Genomic DNA, 17,289 nt, shown 5'->3' with positions numbered 1-17,289 from the left:
AAACATTCATGCTTTAATAAAAGTTACTAATTTACTTTAAAATCAATTTGGGATACTAAAATCCTGCACTACCACAAAACCTATGCAAAACCAGTTATGAAACAAACTCTGTGATGAGGCTATGGGCTCCCTTCAAATGTCAGCTTTTAGTAATTTTCTTGCCTACTTACATGAGACAAGTTTCTCTTCACTTACTTATCAGGAGTATTTTTGCTTCACTTTTCGCACTGTACTCTTTGCTATGTCACACAGTGAAATCAGAGTGGGTTTGAATGACTTGACAGTAACACACTTGAACAGGTACTCCTATGACTCCTAATACTTGTGAAATTTAATTGCTTCTGGCATGGTAGAGGCAGAATCCCTAGAAGAAAATGGCAGCACACACACACATGGGTTTGAACAGTGAGGCAAAATGAATGTAATTTTCTACTCAAAGGAAAGCAAAATTATTGTGCAGAATATGTCCATTTAGGTAAGTATCAAAGATATCATCCAAAATGTTGAAAGTCATTAATAACCCAAAGTTTTGTATATAATATAGTATCTGAATATCTGTATATATCTGACGGGGTCTAAAAGCAAGGCATTTTACAAGCTCAGAAAAGCTGAACATGTTTTCTTCAAAGATTGATTCTTATATATATTTGTTTATATGTGTAATTAAATGTCTTTTTAACTTCAAGTAAAGATGCAGGTAGTTCTGCTTTTTCATTGCATCTGTGCATATAATCTACTTTTTTACCGTTCTTTTTGTACTATAGGTAGCACTCTATATTTGGTACAGAGAACAAAAGATAACATAGCAAATTGTCAATGGCTATTTACTTTCATTTGAAAGAAAGTCTTACTCTGACCAACATTTATATTATCAGAGAAGAGTGATGGGAAGAGGAATTTTATTCACAAAAATGACTAAAATTTGTTTTTACAAAATAATGAATCATGCAAACCTATTACATAGCAGTCTCAAGCCTTTCTCCACTAGGATTTGGAATCTGAACATATGTCCAGTAGAGAATAAAAGTCCATTCTAATCAAACTGAATCAAACTTTGCATGTTGCAAAATTTATGCATGCCAAATTATAAAATATTAATTAAAAAATATTATAAAATATTGTTCCTCAATTAAGCTTTTCTAACTTTTCTCTTTATTAGAATTAATTATAGCATAAATCCTTCTACTACATTAGCACAAAGAAAAATGTCATGCAAGATTTTTTTCTTTATCCAGGCCACCTCCAAGAGTAGAACCTAGTCTTAAGTTTTCCAAACAATGTAAATATTCACTCTACAACAAACATAAATAAAAACTAAAAAAGAAAAACAGCCATTGTAAGAGAAGAGAAAAATGCAAGAAAGTCAGTCCCAAGGTTCCACCAGTGAAATGGAAACAAAATCCGTTGCTGGTATATATGGTTTTAGAGTATGTAAAATGTCCATGAAGAAACTGCCATTCTCTGCCGTCTTCCTCTGTTGGAAAAGTCACCTGCAGCATTCAACTGCAAAATGCAGTCAGATTTAAAAAGCCTTAATATTGTAAACTCTGGCAGGCAGACACCACTTACTACTAGGTGTCTTCAAAACCAATTACATAACACCTTTAATGAGAAGTAGGAAAAGTGTACCAGGTAGCTTTTTCTAAAATAAAAACAAACTTTCTCTCACCCCAAAACTGACAGCTTCTGTCTTTCCCAGCCCTGAGATAAGATGGAGGTTGCTGATTCAGAAAGAGGCAATTTCCCAATTCATATTTTTTAGTTAGTGCAGAAAGGCAAGGTACCTACGGAAGGCACAAGCCTTTCTTCCCCCCACTTTCCCAGAACTCTAGTTAATTAGTTACCAGAGTACTTTTCAGAACAATATGAAGGGCAGCCAACACAAAGGGAGTAAGCTGCAGTCTTACTCTTCAACCCGAGATCCAAACAGCCAAACTGTGTATAGCAAATGGGGAAGGGAAGGAGAAAACTCAACAGGATGAGGAGCAAAAGCTTAAGCTTCATCTTGATGAAAACCAGTCTAAGAATGCTGCTAAATACAGATACGTAAGCTTTTATCCCCCTTTGAAGTCATAGCTATTAAAATGACAACATTCATGAGTTCTTCTGAAATCTTACCTTCTAGTTTCTAAAAAGGCCCAACAAAAAATCCCACACATACAAAGATGTTCAGCCTAAGACCAGATCTTCCAAGCAACTAACAGAGACTATGACTTCAGATTTTAAAACAGCACTTCTAAAATCATCATCTTCCATAAAATAAGGCACCCTTTCCTTATACGCTAAGTCTCAAAAGATACCAAAAAACTTCTCTATTTCCATGAACACTGCAGCAGGCACCTGTGAACTCAGCTGATCTGCAGAAAAGAACCCAAGGGTGTTACCAGATCAGAAGCTGAACCTAAGCCAACAAATATTGAATACGCTGCATAAAAAGGGAAGGTTTATGTAATATGTGAATTATTCCCACTCAAAGCACTAATAAGGCCTCCTTTAATAATGTGTGATGTTTTAGCACTACCCTTCCAGACAGACCAATTAAAAGCTAAAGAAAAAAATACAGATCTAGAGAGCATGACTGGTGAAAAAACTGGGTAGCTTGTTATGGCTAGACAGAAGATTAAAGAGTGACCTTGTTACAGTTACCAGATATGTAGAAATACATACAAGGCTGTAAAAAAAGAGAATAACAAACTGTTCAACAGATCTATGAGCTTTATGACAAAACACAGTAGTCCTGATCAGCAAGACTGGTGACTGGGAAACCATTTCTAGCCTTACCACATCCCTGGAGATTTTAGGCAATATAACCAAACATTTATGAAGAATGGATGAAGTATGGGTTATCCCGCCCTGTATCAGGAGGATGAACAAGATGGCCTTCCTTCCAACTCCTATCAAATCATGTGAAATGCAAACCACAAAGAAGAGCAGAAGAGATTAAATAATTTCATCCTACTATATTCCAAAAGCTGAGATGCATCTGCATTAAGTAGGAAGATGTATATGTATGTATTCTGCCATGGTGTCACAGATACGCACGTTTTTAAACTATTGCCAACACACAGCAGTACAGCAACTTCATTTATTATACGCAGATTCTTCTGCATTGTTGCTAAACAGTACACTGGTCCAAAGTTACTAAAATACTTAAAAAACTATACATTATGTAAACAAAACATAAATAAGACAGCATAGTTCTTTGTACATATAGTTTAGTACAGATTGTTAGGAATTCATGAATATGTACAATTCTATACCATAGACTGCATTTTTACAATGCATAAATATTTTTTTTACAGAAACAAATCAAAAATAAATTTGACAAATAAAAAGGAGATATATACTGTCATAAACACACTGGCAAACAGTCCATACTGTAAGATGGAACATGTGCAAAAGGCTAGATTTCTCCAAACTAAAATGTTTAATGAACTCATTGGTCATTTCTGATCTTTTTACTACAGAACTCTCTGAAAACTTCTGACAAACTAAAAAAATTTTTCTTGCTCCTAAGCCCCACAGGTAAACTGGAAAGAACTGTAGTTTTAAGTAATTTTGAGTAAATCAACTGTTTCAAACAATGTAAGAAATTATTCAATAGTTACAACTTCCAAAGTCAGAAGAATGCCCCAAAATTTCAAAGTGGCTCATCTGTGGTAAATTCAGGATGCAGCTTTGTCAGGTTTCTCAAGGCAAGATGACTGAGATGCAGGGAATACAGTGGTAGGATTTCTGCTTGTGGACACAACAACAGGAGGCAGTGATGAAGACAGAGAAGAAACTTTTGACACTGGAGTATTTATAGCATTCAGAATGGCTCCCTCTGGACTCACCAACAGTTTTTTGATAGAAGTGTCTAAGTGAAACACTGAAGTGTTGCTTGGTAAATGAGAGTTCAGAGGATGAACACCAGAAACGACAGAAGACGTAGCTACAACATTAACAGGAGATTTTGCCACTGAAGACACAGACAGCGTCCCTGCAGACACTGGAGTACACGAGCTAGCTGGAGTACTAAATATCTGGGGTGTTGCATGTACAATGGGTAAAGCATCTGCAGACCCAAAAGAGTTCACAATTTTTGTAGAGCTTTTCAAAGGATGTTTTGATATTTGCCAACTTAATGAATTACTTGGTGCTAGCATGATTTTTGAGGTTATTGGATTAACAATTGGTACACCTTGAGCCTCTTGACCATGGTTAATAGTTAAAGGAAGAGTCTGTTTTGTATTACAAGAGAGAAGAACAACATGGCTGCCAGCTCCAAGGCCTTGCGGTGGAACAACAAAACGAGTACCATTAATCATTATCTGAGTTCCAGGTGCCAAAGGCATACAGGTGTTAATGACTATTTTCTGTTGAATGCAAGGTTCATTTAACTGACCTCCTGCCTTGCTTGTTACAGTTGGTGAAGATGCAGACATCTGAACGGCAGAAGCACAAGCGTAAGCATGACTTTGTTTCTCTGTAGTGGGAGGCACCTGCTGGCATTGTAGGGAAGAAAAACTAGGAAAACTAATGACTTTACCTATATTTGGTGATGGAGGGGGCAACACACTCTGAGGTTTGCAAATACCTGCATTACTTGGCACAGCAGCTGAAACTCCTGATGATTGAAACTGAAGCAGTGTGGGCAACTGGCTTTTTGGTACTGGAGGAGGAGCTGGAACTGCTGACAACTGAGGAACTGTATGTAACGCTTTGTGGGGGGTGGCTACAGATCCAGGCAAGCTAACGACTGGAAATTGCAAAGCAGATGCTAAGTTTTGAGAGGATATTGTTGGTTGTGTTGTTGAAATCAGCACAGATGAAGCAAGATGCCTTGTTTTCACAGTTGATATACCCACAGTATTTCCAATATTTGATGTACGCAGTCGATTACCCAGAATTGGCCTTATTCTTGAGGGATCATTTCCACCAATCAAGACAGTGGGCCGTGTCCCAGAAGAAGTCCCACTTGATGTTACTGAAACAGATTCTACACATGCATTTGCTGTTGTTACTGTAAAGGCATTTTCAGCTTTTGTGGCAACACATACAGATTCATTAACTGACACAGCACTTTGACTCACAAAACTTGGAACAGGAACCAAAGTACTACTACTGGTCGAGGACAGTGCCAAGCCTATGCTCTTTTTGTCTTCTCCCTTAGAAATGGCAGAGTGCAATATATTAACTGCTGAGGCCTGTTGTGCATTGCCTATAGTATTTACAATGGTTTGACCTATATTTAGTCCAATTTTCACATCTTTTACTTGAGCAATAGTTGGTGATGAATTTACACTTATTGGTGCTCCTACTGTAGATGGGATCAGAACCAACTGTGGTTGCTCTGTGACACTAACAAAGGTTTTGCTTAGAGAAGGTAGGTTATGTTTCAATGACTCTGCAACTAGGCTGGTGGTTGATGGGCCATTGGCAATTTGTGTGTTAATGAAAACCAACTTCTGAGCATTAACACCAGTGGATGCCAGAGAGGGTATAATACTGACTCCTGATGCCCCACAGGGTGATAAAATAGGTGGACTTGTGACTAATGTAAGTTTCTGGACTGGAGTACTACTGATTAAATCTCCATTTGTTGCTGAATTAGACTTAGATTGTGTAACAGGATTTGTTTTAGTTTTAGTATCACCTTGTTGCTGCAGAGAAGAATTTGGAGTTATGACATTTTGTCCAATGCTAGTCACACTAACAGGACCGTTTGGAGTTGCTGACATCAAATTGCTAGCTAATGAAATGGAGGATAAAGAAGGAGAGGACACATAGCAGGAGTTCTCTATTACTTGACCCAAAGTGCCCCCAACAGCAGGCTGCTGTAATGTGAATTTGGTATTTTTCTCCATTGCCTGGGTAAAATCAGCTGGGAAAGCGGGGATGTTAACAGAAGCAGCTGTTGAGCGGACAAGTCCAGAAAGAGATGATTGTCCAATATGTGGGAGAGCAGACATGGCTGTTGCTACAGATGGAAGAGTAGAGCATGATAATGCTGTGGTTTTTGGCACAAGAAAGGCCTGAAGTTGAGGCGTGTAAGTGAAAACTGAACTAGGAGATAAACTACCAGGTGAAATCTGGTCTGGGTTTGTTCGCACTTTAACAATTCCTGTGTTTCCACCTCGTGTTGTGACCAGAATAGATTGTGATTCTCTTACACACACTGTCCTCAGCTCCTGCCTAGTTTCAAAGGAGTCAGTCGTCTGCTGTGATGCAAGACTATGATAGGCAGAAGCAGTGTTTATAGACCCACTTAATGCTGTTGCTGATATCAAAGACTGGCTAGCTGTGGAAAGAGTAGCTGAAGTCAAAGACACAGGGAATGTGGCAGTTGAAACTGTAGTCTTGATTTTCTCAGTTTCAGTTTGGCTCACCTTAATTGTTGATAAGTTACCTGCTGAAGTTACAGCAGGCAAAGGTTGCGTAGTGTTCATGGGACCAGTCACTTGTGACAAGTGCGTAATATTCTTGTTAAAAATTGTACTAGGTGACTGAGTGGTAGCATTTGCAGGGCCTGTTACCAGAACAGGTGTTAAAGAAACACTGACATTTGATATTTCCGGTGAAGTTGTACAGTGCAGCTCAGATGATTTTTGTTGTAGTGACTGAATGTCCTTGGACACAATTTTTCCTTCCTTCTGCTGAACAAGAAAATTCTTCGGTAAAATAAGAACTTGTTGCATGACTTTTTCTCCAGTTTTAGGGTCAATCACAGGTTGCATTTGAATTTTCACAGAGCTGTTGTGAAGATCTATTGGTACACAGTAGCCATTTGGCATTTTGTATATAATTTGTAAAGGAGTCTTTGAACTGGTCTGGCAGGGCAATGCTGGTTTTATCAGCGATGATTCCAAAGGTGATAAAACTGGCTTTTCAGAAGTAGATACATTTATGCCAGGGAGAGGTGACAGTTGATTTGTTAAGGTCACTTTGTTCCCAGTATTCTTGGCAAGCAAGGCCTGGATGGGTTTGGTCCCTTTCAGAAAGTTTGATACTGATGTTGCAGGATCTGTCAAGGAAAAGGATTCTAGAGTTGACCCTTCAAATTGTTTCAGCTCAGTCAAAAAACTATCTGGCTGCAGGCTACTTTCTGAACTCTGGACCGCAGCCTCATTAGTGCTCAGTTTAGCTTTCTTCCTTGGTGAAAGCTCATTAGTGCTTTGATCCAGACAACTACTTTGCTTGGACTGTCGTTTAACACATTTGGGCAGTGTCTTCTGTATTTCTTTAGAAGTTGATTCTTTTTTCAGAATTCTGTTTTTTCCTGCAGGTAAATTCATTTCTAATAGTTTCATTTCATCTGCAAGGATATTAAAACAGAAACTGTGTTTTACACGTTTGCAACTGATACCTCTACATAACAATTCTAAAGGCAAAATGCTAGTTTGCAAGTGTAAGGATATGTGGAAGTAGAATGTCTGCTTCTTTAAGGGCATCTGGTCAAGGACCTTTTTCAATGCAAAAAGGGGGTAATAAGGAAAGTCATAAACAACATACAAGGACACAAACCTGACCAGTGTGGGAGACAGTGAGGAAAACCAAACCTGGTCATTCACACTAATTCAGGAAGGCGTGCGAGAGTGTGAGAACGTTTATTCCAGCAAAGTTATCTTGAGGGAAAGAGGGAGAAGCCAGAAAAAAAAATATACACAGATCTAACAAAACAAACATGGAGACAACAACAAGAAACAACCTCACCAATCACACCAATTGCTGGGCCATCAAGAAACTGCGGGTGCCCCTTCCAGGAAGATCAATCTGGACTTTGTCACCGATATGACTGTAAACCAGAAGAGATCCTGGACACTGGGCTGAGAGGGGTGAGGGAATCAGTAGAGCTATACAAACCCACGAAGGGATGTGCAAAGGGGGAGCCGCAAGGACAGAGCAGGACGTCACAGCCTCTGTGTCTGGTGCTGCCTGCTGCGGGGCGAGTGTATCTTCCCCAAATCCAGTGTGCGTGGGAGCACTGTGTGTGTATTCACTGGCAAACATCAAGCTGGACTAGCCAGTGAGCAGTGGGGCCTGGGGTCTGGGCTGGCGTATCAGGAAGACTTGTGAGTGTGAGGTGCCTGTGGGACAAGGGTGTGGTGCCACCTGTTTCATACTGAGCATCAACCTGGACCAGCCAGCGAGCAGGCTATACATGAAGTAGACAGAGGGCCCAGGACGCAGGCAGGGGTGCCGGGTGGACAGACGGTCCGTGCATTGAGGTTTTGGCAAGGTTTTGGCAGTGCAGGGCTGCAGGGGGGCCTCTGTGAGGAGAGGCCAGGAGCTGCCCTGTGCCAGACGCAGCTGGCTCCAAAACAGATCCACTGCAGGACATGGCTGAGCCCATCAGCCAAGGTGGTGATGCCTCATGGAAAATGCTGCGCAGAAACGTGTGACAGAGGAGTGAGGAAAAAATGTAGGAGAAACAACCCTGTAGACACCAAGGTCAGTGAAGAAGGAGGGGAAAGAGGTGCTCCAGGCACTGGAATGGATTCCCCTGCAAGCTGTGAAGACCATGGTGAAGCCGGTTGACCCTCGCCCATGGAGGACCATCCTGGAGCAGCTATCTAACTGCAGCCTGTTGAGGACCCCATTCCACAGCAGATGAATATGCCCTGAAGGAAGCTGCAGCCCATGGAGAGCCCACACCGGAGCAGGCTCCTGACACGAACTGTGGCTTATGGGGGACCCACACTGGAGCAGTCTTATCCTGAAGGACTCTAGCCTGTGGAAAGGACCCATGCTGGAGCAGTTCGTGAAGGACTGTATCCCATGGGAGGGACCCCACACTGGAGCCGGGCACTAGGGTGAGGAAGGAGCAGCAGAGACCAAGTGTTAGGAACTGACCTCAACCCCTAATTCCCATCCCCCCTGTGCCACTGGACAGGGGAGGAGGTAGAAGAATTGGGAGTGAAGTTGAGCCTGGGAAGAAGGTGAAGATAGTGTGGGTGGGGGGCGGGGGGGTGGGCGGGCCAAGGTGGTTTTGTCTTTGTTTCTCACCATCCTACTCTATTTTTAATTGGCAATAAATCAAATTGATTTTCCCCAAGTGAGTCTGTTTTGCCTGTGACAGTAACTAGTGAGTGATCTCCCTGTCTGAATCTTGACCCAAGAACCTTCCCATCTTTCCCTGTCCCGTTAAGGAAGGGAAGTGGCAGAGTGGCTGGGTGGGCATCCAGCAGCCAGCCAAGGTGAACCCACCATAAATGTAAATTCCGAGCAGGCCTACTATGTTATCACAGAAATAGTTAAGCACAAAAATGGCAAAAACTTGTATTAATCAGAATTTTCATCTTGGTCATGTCTGCCCTCTTTTAGTCTACATCTGTTAGACATGCATCACAAGCTATTTCAATATTATCACAGTAATAGTTAAGGTAAGAAGTAGGACACAAGCTCACATGGAAAAGTTAAGCTCCTGAATCAACTTGATTTAGCTCCTGAATCAAGTTCAAGCTATCAAATTCCAGTATATGCTTACCATTGTCTGGGTGATCTTTTTTGGGAACTTCCACATGTTCTGCAAACTCTGAAGATTTACTGCATACTACTGCAAAAGAATCTTTGCCAGAATCAACTTCACTTTCATCATTACTCCACAATTCTCTGGTAAATTTATCATGGTCTGGATGTCTTTTAAAGTCATCATAGTCCTTCTTCAATCTAGACCTTGAAAATAACAAAACCAACTTTATTAAAGAACCACACTTTTTAACATTTTTTTTTAATTTGTATTTGCTGCCACACAGAAAGTTGGTGTAGAATTAATTGCTTGTGCCCTTCAAAAAATTTCAGGGTAGCTTAGTCTGCAAGTCTCCAAAACTCAGAAAATGTGAAGTGACAGTAATGTCCCTTCCCTCACCATCATGGAATTCTATGTCATTAAGTCCTCTAACAATAGGCAAAAAGACTGAGTCAAATATGACCATCACTGTTTTACTGCATCCATCTTCTGTTTCTTCCTTCATCTTGCACTGTGACAAAGGTACGTATATGGACTTGAGTATTAACTGTAACAAGTCTACTCTTCCCTCTAAAGGCAACCCCAACTACAGAATTAAGTAAATCTTGTTTTTCTTAAATGCATCATGCTTTTCCCCAGCTATGGGACCATAACATAACTTTCTCCTTTACGAAAACTTTATCTCTGGGCCATTAGAACAGCTGCCACTGTCATTTCCATAGGCTCACACTCCACTAAAGAATGTGCATATGAAGGAAATATATAGCTGCTTTACTCATTTGAACACCGTTCAGTAACACATCCACTTACCTGGATACTCCTAAACTGCTATTTCCATTGCCCCTTCTTCTAAACCATTGTTTAGATGAGATCTAGGGGGTATTTTAGTGTACAAATACAGTGAGCTACAGGATTCAGCTGGTGGTACCCAACACAATATCCAGCAGGATTATTTAGCAAATGAATACATAGAATATAGCAATTAGCAACTTGTGTGGAATAGAATCTAGACTCTAGTCTGGATCTAACCCTTATGACAGTAAGAATAAGATCTTAAATTTAACCCATTCTTATGCGTTAAAATAAGTTGTTTGCATTGAGTGCAGCAACAACCAGCTGCTCCCTAAGGGATGGAGAGGGAGGAGCCAAACATGATGTCACTGCTGGCAGGGCATAAGCCTCACCAGCCAGGATACCATCCCGCCACCCCTTAATGAGGGAGCAGGGCAGGCCTAGGGGTGGTAACAGGGTTCAACCAAGAGCCCAGAACAACAGGCAAGTTCCTGGTGCTGAGGCAGGTCTGAGGTCAAGCTGGGAAGTCAATTCACAGGTTCAGATCAGGCTCAGGTCCAGTGATGGCTGCCAGGGTCAGGACCCAGCTGAGTGATTTCTGGGCAGGTCCACAGTGATGACGCAGGTCCAATGTCAGTCTGAGGGTCAGTCCAGATCAGCAGGACCCGTGGCCGGGCAGAGTAACTGCTTTAGTTGAGCTGGAAACTGGCATTCCTACAGCAGAGATTGAAGGCTGCAGAATGACCTGAAATGGGGATCCTGGGCCCATGGGCAGGTGATCTGAATGGAGGCCCAGGTGAGGCTGGTCAGGGTCAGTAAGACTGAATAGTTTACTCACAGCTTTGACACTCTCACTGGGAGAAGACAACCTTGAAGTCTGTATGAAGATGTAGCGTGGATGATACTTCAACTCCATCATTAAGATTTTGAGCTTGAAGTCTAGATGTGGAAGAACTATAGAAGGACACTAGGGAACCATTGGAGGACACTACGGAACCACTACTGTACTAAAGCTTCTGGATGGGGATTTCGTTTTTTCTTCTGAGGAACTTCTGCTGTGGGGCCAGTGAACAAATGTGATCAATGGGCACAAGTAACCTTTCCTTTTAAACCCTGCTGCTATTCAAATACCATTCAACATTATACTGTCATAATTTTGAGAAGACCAGACGACCTTTCAGAAGGGGAAAAAATGGGATTTTGATCATACAGAGTGCTCCTACTAATTAAAGACAACAAAAGAGGAAAGAAGGAAAACTCCAGACACTTATTCCATACTGAGGTCTTGCACAGAAGGAAGGAGCTCTGCCCAGCTGTTGACAACCTAGAAGGCCAACACTGTCATTCAATTAATAGATGTTAGTAGCTGGCTGGGACACCCTATAGACACTGCAACTGCAGCTAGACTTGTGGTGGTGCTGCTGTTTACACCAGCATAAGCAATCTTTACTCAATCACTTTTTCCCTTTAACATGACACCTTTCTTCACCACTGTCATTAGTGCTACATAGCTGCCTAGCAGCTGCATAATGAACCAGACCAAGACACCCACCCATCTCTCTTTCCTCCCCACAATTTGTAAGACTGTTTTTCAGCTGGAGCTGTTCCCTGGTATACTGTGTGTCTGTCCAAACAGTTATGTCATGGAAATACCTAGGCTAGCATTGCTGAATAAACTAGGGTTACAGCCTAAAACACACATCCTGAGAAATACGAGTTAAGTTAATCTCAGAAATTATCCTCCACTCTAAGAGCATGCTTCTCTAGCTACCAGCACACATACATGCAAGACCTCATCCACCCTGTTCCAGACTAAAATTTACTCATATTAGGCACACCTTATATATAGTACTTCTACGCACTTTACACAACAGTTCTACTTCTGTATTCTATAACCACATTTAACAAACAAGAACTAATACTGGGCACTAAACCATTCCACAGCAGAATTTACAAAAAGTATAAAACTGGAAACCCCATATACTGGAAACTGAAATCCTTTCTAACAGTATTACCATCTGCCACATTTCCAAAAGGAGTCTGAATTGCTACAGACAGGAAGAAATGAACAGCTAAGGAAAATGAACAGAAACTTGAATAGAAAGGAATAGAAAAAAGCAAAACTTGTGATTTGGTCCATTATTTAAAGCAAAATGTTCAACATCATCCTGAATTTCCAAACAAGGATTTTAATTCATGCATGATATCCATCAGAATGAGCTACTAAGCAATCAACTCTTAGTAGTTCTGTTTACTGTCTTTGCTGCTATGTTGTTCTTTTTTTGAAAACATAATACCTTTTACACTTTTCAGAATTAGTTCTGCACCATATAACTGTGTAAGTTGCTTCCTTCACACTTAACATTTAAGCAGCTGCCTAACTTTACCTATCATTTGACACAGAGTTCAAGCTTCTAATCATTACTTGCTTTTTAAATGTCTGTGGCAAAACTAAGGTATGATTATAGCAACAACTGTATGGCTAACAGACAACGGCACCAAGCTTCAAGACACAATGACGATACCAAGTCAATATCCAATCTCTCCAGGATTTATAATCTGAGTAGTATCTTCACTGCTACTAATACTTGCCCTTACTAGATTTAAATCAGTCACTGCTTCATTGATACTTCTCTGACACACCTTATTCCAGAGGCATTTCACATTTACAGGGTTACAAAGACCTCAAAACAGGGTTACAAAGACCTCAAAACAATGTTTTAAGAACTGCTTTGTGGAGAATTCATTAACAACCAATCTAGGTAGCTTTAGACAGTAAGTAGTCTGACAAAGTATTCTAAGCAGCCCTGGTGTAGCTTTCTGGATGCAGGTTTTCAGCACCTCTTAACTAAATAAACAGAAATACAAATCCTAGCTGGATCGTGAGACAACTATTGATAGGCATGCTTAAGGATTCTAGAGCATTTTAGAGGAAGAAAATATTAGGGGGTTAAACTCAACTTTATTTAGAGACAGTAAGTCTGGAACATAAAATAATTCTTCGAACTAAAGCACTGCCAGTGCCTCACTCCTCTCCTCAAAGTATTTTAATTTAATTTGAGAAGCCAACTTTTGATTAGTTTTTAAAAGGCAAATTTTGTTCTGTTTCCCATCCCATGCACTACTGTTAAAAAAAGAGCAGCTAATTACCTGTTTCTTTGAAATGCTTTCATTAGCTTTGGTTCCCATGGTAACAGTTCATTAAGCAGTCGTACCAAGGTACCATGCAATTCCTTTACTGCTTGCTTCCGGTGGTACCATCTTCCCTGCAAACATAAATACCATTTATTTATCATTGCATTAGACCTGAATCTTGTTATACTGTATTAGTACTACAATAATCCTGGTACACTAATACAGCATATGAGGAAAACCACTGGAAGAAAACACTAGTATGTTTCACAGTTACATCTACCCTTAACCTATGTAAGACATTAATACTTCTACTTTTTTTAATACTACAGAGAGATAATGTCCTAATTAAAAAAGCAATACTGCAAAGATGTTCACTTTTTACAGGTCAAACTTAAAACTGAAGCAGAATCCTATGAACACACCATGTGTTTAAAATTACTTAAATGAGTAACTAACATCGGTAGCAATCCATTCAGGTCAGGGAAACCAACGATGTATGTACACTTTTAATAGTTAGAGATAAAATTTCTACAGAAAATCTTACCAGAATCTCATTTAACGTAAGTGATATAATTTACATTACTTGCAAAAACAATTTACTACAATTTTCAGGGATAAAAACCACACAGTTTTTGCATTACATTTTTGTATTTTATTTGAAGTTCTAGATGAAGTTTTTTTTAAAAGAAAAGTTTTGCAAATTGGTCATTTATGACGTAACACCATGCAGCAGAGACCAGTTTTTCAACATAAAAGCTTTAAGCTTTTAACTCAAATGTATAATTAAAAATGGTTTTCTTTTCCAAACTGATATACGTAATCTTATGATCTTCCATGAAGAATTCATGTTTTAATAAATCTGGAAAGGCTGCATGAGGATAAAAGACATTGGGAAATGACAACTAGCATGTATATACATATATACAGCACAACCATGGTGGCCATAATGCTGCAGAACACATCTCTTAACACTCTTAGATAGCCCTTATAAGTATTTCTTCCCAAAACTTTATTCTCTGGTTTATTACGTAAGAGACTGAACAATGCGTATATATGTAACAGCTACAAAAAGAGATGTGGTACACTCTCGTACTTCTGTCACTCTACTAATTCTGTGCATTTTACGTAAATGAGGATTTTATCTCTTGTCAGAGAGGATGTAAGACAGTAAAGAGACCATGGTTCTGCAAGAAAAAGCAGCAAGACTTGCGAACTTAGTTATTTCATATACATATTTAGGTTTTGCTAAAGCTCATACCCTTCACAGCTTCCTGTGGTCCAGCACACCAAGAAATATATGGCAGGAAAAGGTGGATAAAGCTTGACACAGCTGCCTTTCAGCAGTCTACAATAATGATTTTTCTACGGACTTTGGAATAATGCCTTTCTACACATTTCAGCAGATCTCTCCAATGCACAGCAACATCAGTCAGGCTGAATGCTTGTTTGAAGACCAGGTATCTATTTTTTATAGATAACCATTTACATGTTACATAACAAAACAAACAGCTGCTCCTTCATTCTTCAATTAAAATTACAAAAGCAAAGATTTTAAGTAGGAAATTATGCCACTTTACTACATAATGGTTAGTGTTGAGTACAGAGACAAGCCAGCAAACTGTATTCTAATTTCTGTCATTTGTGGCCAGTCATATTTGCACATGTAATGCACTGCAGCATAAAACTTGCCACCGAGCACTGCAACAGAAAACAACCCTTGTGTATAGTGTGGCCTACCAAGGTATTTGGTATCACCTCCTAATGTTAGCAGTCAATAGAATTAATTGCTAACATATGAAAGAACATTAGTGCACAGATTTATCTTTCTTGTAAGATATGCAAAACATTTCACAGACAGTTTTGAAAGAATGAATTTATATACTACACTGTATTAATGGATTGTATCAAAACAAAAATCAAAATGGCAAAAATAAACAATGCCACTACTAGGATACAGAAATGCTGTACATGCATTTGATATAGTAAAGAACGGGATGTGTGAAAATGTAATATTAAAAAGATAAGAAAAATTACTACAGAGTAAAAACAACAAGAAATTACTATTTTCTGAGACTCATTTATCTTTAAATAAGGCTAAGATCTTGGCTTAAGTAGGAAAAAAGAGTATTTATGAGCCAGATAAATATCAGCTGACCACTGAGTAAACTTTGAAGTGATAACTGTATCATGCATTGAACAGCCAGACACAAGTAAGTAGAAGGCTTAGTCACGAGCAGACTTCAAGACTTTACCACATTCATTAACACTTCAAAGAAGAATAAATACAAGTCACTTTTCTCCTTGCTTACAAAAATGAACAAAAAAATAACCAATCCCCTACCCCCGAATTCTAGAGATAGTTTTTAACAAAAACAGTGTATTCTGGATATAATCTCTGGGAAACTCCATATTTGCTTCCAAATAATTTTAATGCAAATATTATAGCAACATAATTTAAAAAAAAAGTGAATTATTTCCCTGTATCCCAATTACTCATTTTTCTTACTGGGGTTTAGGAGTTGGCAATAAATCTGCTAGTGGAAACATACAGAAATTTAAGCCACAAGAAGAATTTTCTTTCCTCAGAAATATTCAGGACACAGAACAAATATGGACCAAAAAAGACCGACAAAAAAAAGATCCTTATCTTTTAAATTATTGTGGTTCATTTGGTTTTCTGTGCAAATACATAAGATTTCTGCAAAGCCCAGATATTACACAAATGATCTGCCATTATTCCTTAAGTATTAAAATAGTAAAGAGGAAGGGACATAAAAAAATGTCTATAACCTTAAGACACATCACTACAAAATCTAGCATTACCTTTCCTATGCAATTTCATTCTCTAACACAGTCTTGTGTTTTTTCCAGAAAAAAACCCCAAAAAACCAAATCAATAATTGACAAAGCTATGACTTAACTCCCTACTTCAGCAGTACAAAGCTGCCTACTGATTTCTACAAATAATAAACTTGTGTTTACAAATGTCTGTGTTGCAAACTCTTCTCAGTAATACCAAATGATATAATGCAGGAGAACAGCTATAAACTGAAGATTAGGAGGTTCAGGCTGGACCTTAGAAGGTATATTTTTGTCAGAAACACACAGCGTTAGAACAGGTTGCGCAGAGAAGCTGTTGAATCTCCATTCTTTCTTTCTTGTGTTCAGAACTCAGCTAGTCAGGTTGTGGATGACTTAATGCAGCACTGACAATAGCCCTGCTTCAAGGTAGGGAGAGCTTCAAATGTCCCTTTCAACCACTGACTGCAGGGTTCCTTATGATGAAAGATAAAAGCCTCTAAGTATGACCTGACGTGTTATGAGATTAACAAATAAATGGAATGCAACATCTAATGGCACAGAACGAACTGACCACAGCAGAGTAGCCATGACTGTTCCACTCAAAGTAATCAAAATACATCTGTTCAGGAAATTCCATGAGGAGCAGTGTAGTGGAACAGCAGGGTTAGTACAAAGGAATAGCTATTACAGCCCTGTAGTTCAGTCCTCTCATCAACAAGGGGTCTGTAGAAATGGAGATCTGGATGCACTGCCTTCTGGTGTTTATAAAATCCAGCAGGATTTTATTAGTAGACATGAGCTAAAATTATCCAACTACATCAACCCAAGATAGTACTTTAGAGGTAAAAACAGTCTATCACTGAAGAGCTTGCTCTTAACAGATGTGTGAAGAAACTGTTCCCCTTCAATTTACTTGAGCTAATTCTAAGTTTGATAAGAGCCCGCATTCCTAACTGATTAAATAGAAATATCCAGTACCTAAATTGGGTGTGTACTGAGTTATGGTCTTATGTGGTCTGTAATTCACATTCCCAGTACCACCGCTTCTATACCCTGGATCTGACTTCTAGAATCATAGAATTGTTTAGGTTGGAAAAGAACTTTAAGAT

The 17,289-nt window shown here is 39.4% G+C and overlaps 1 protein-coding gene across 1 annotated transcript in view; it reads right to left on the bottom strand.

Moving 5' to 3' along the window:
* Positions 1–3,118: 3,118 nt before the first annotated feature.
* The window catches only part of KIAA2026 (KIAA2026 ortholog), a 53,950-nt gene continuing 39,779 nt past the window's right edge, over positions 3,119–17,289 (bottom strand). The window contains exons 6-8 of the mRNA XM_050913212.1: positions 13,394–13,509; positions 9,470–9,657; positions 3,119–7,297 (exon numbers count right to left, since the gene is read on the bottom strand). Of these exons, the coding sequence (XP_050769169.1) occupies positions 3,666–7,297; positions 9,470–9,657; positions 13,394–13,509 (3,936 nt within the window). The 3' untranslated portion in view covers positions 3,119–3,665. The remainder of the gene's footprint in view (positions 7,298–9,469; positions 9,658–13,393; positions 13,510–17,289) is intronic.

The sequence above is a fragment of the Gymnogyps californianus genome, chromosome Z (genome assembly GCF_018139145.2).
Source record: "Gymnogyps californianus isolate 813 chromosome Z, ASM1813914v2, whole genome shotgun sequence".
Lineage (NCBI taxonomy): Eukaryota > Metazoa > Chordata > Aves > Accipitriformes > Cathartidae > Gymnogyps > Gymnogyps californianus.
The sequence above is the reverse complement of the archived record's forward strand: the minus strand, read 5'-3'. Positions and strand labels throughout refer to the sequence as shown.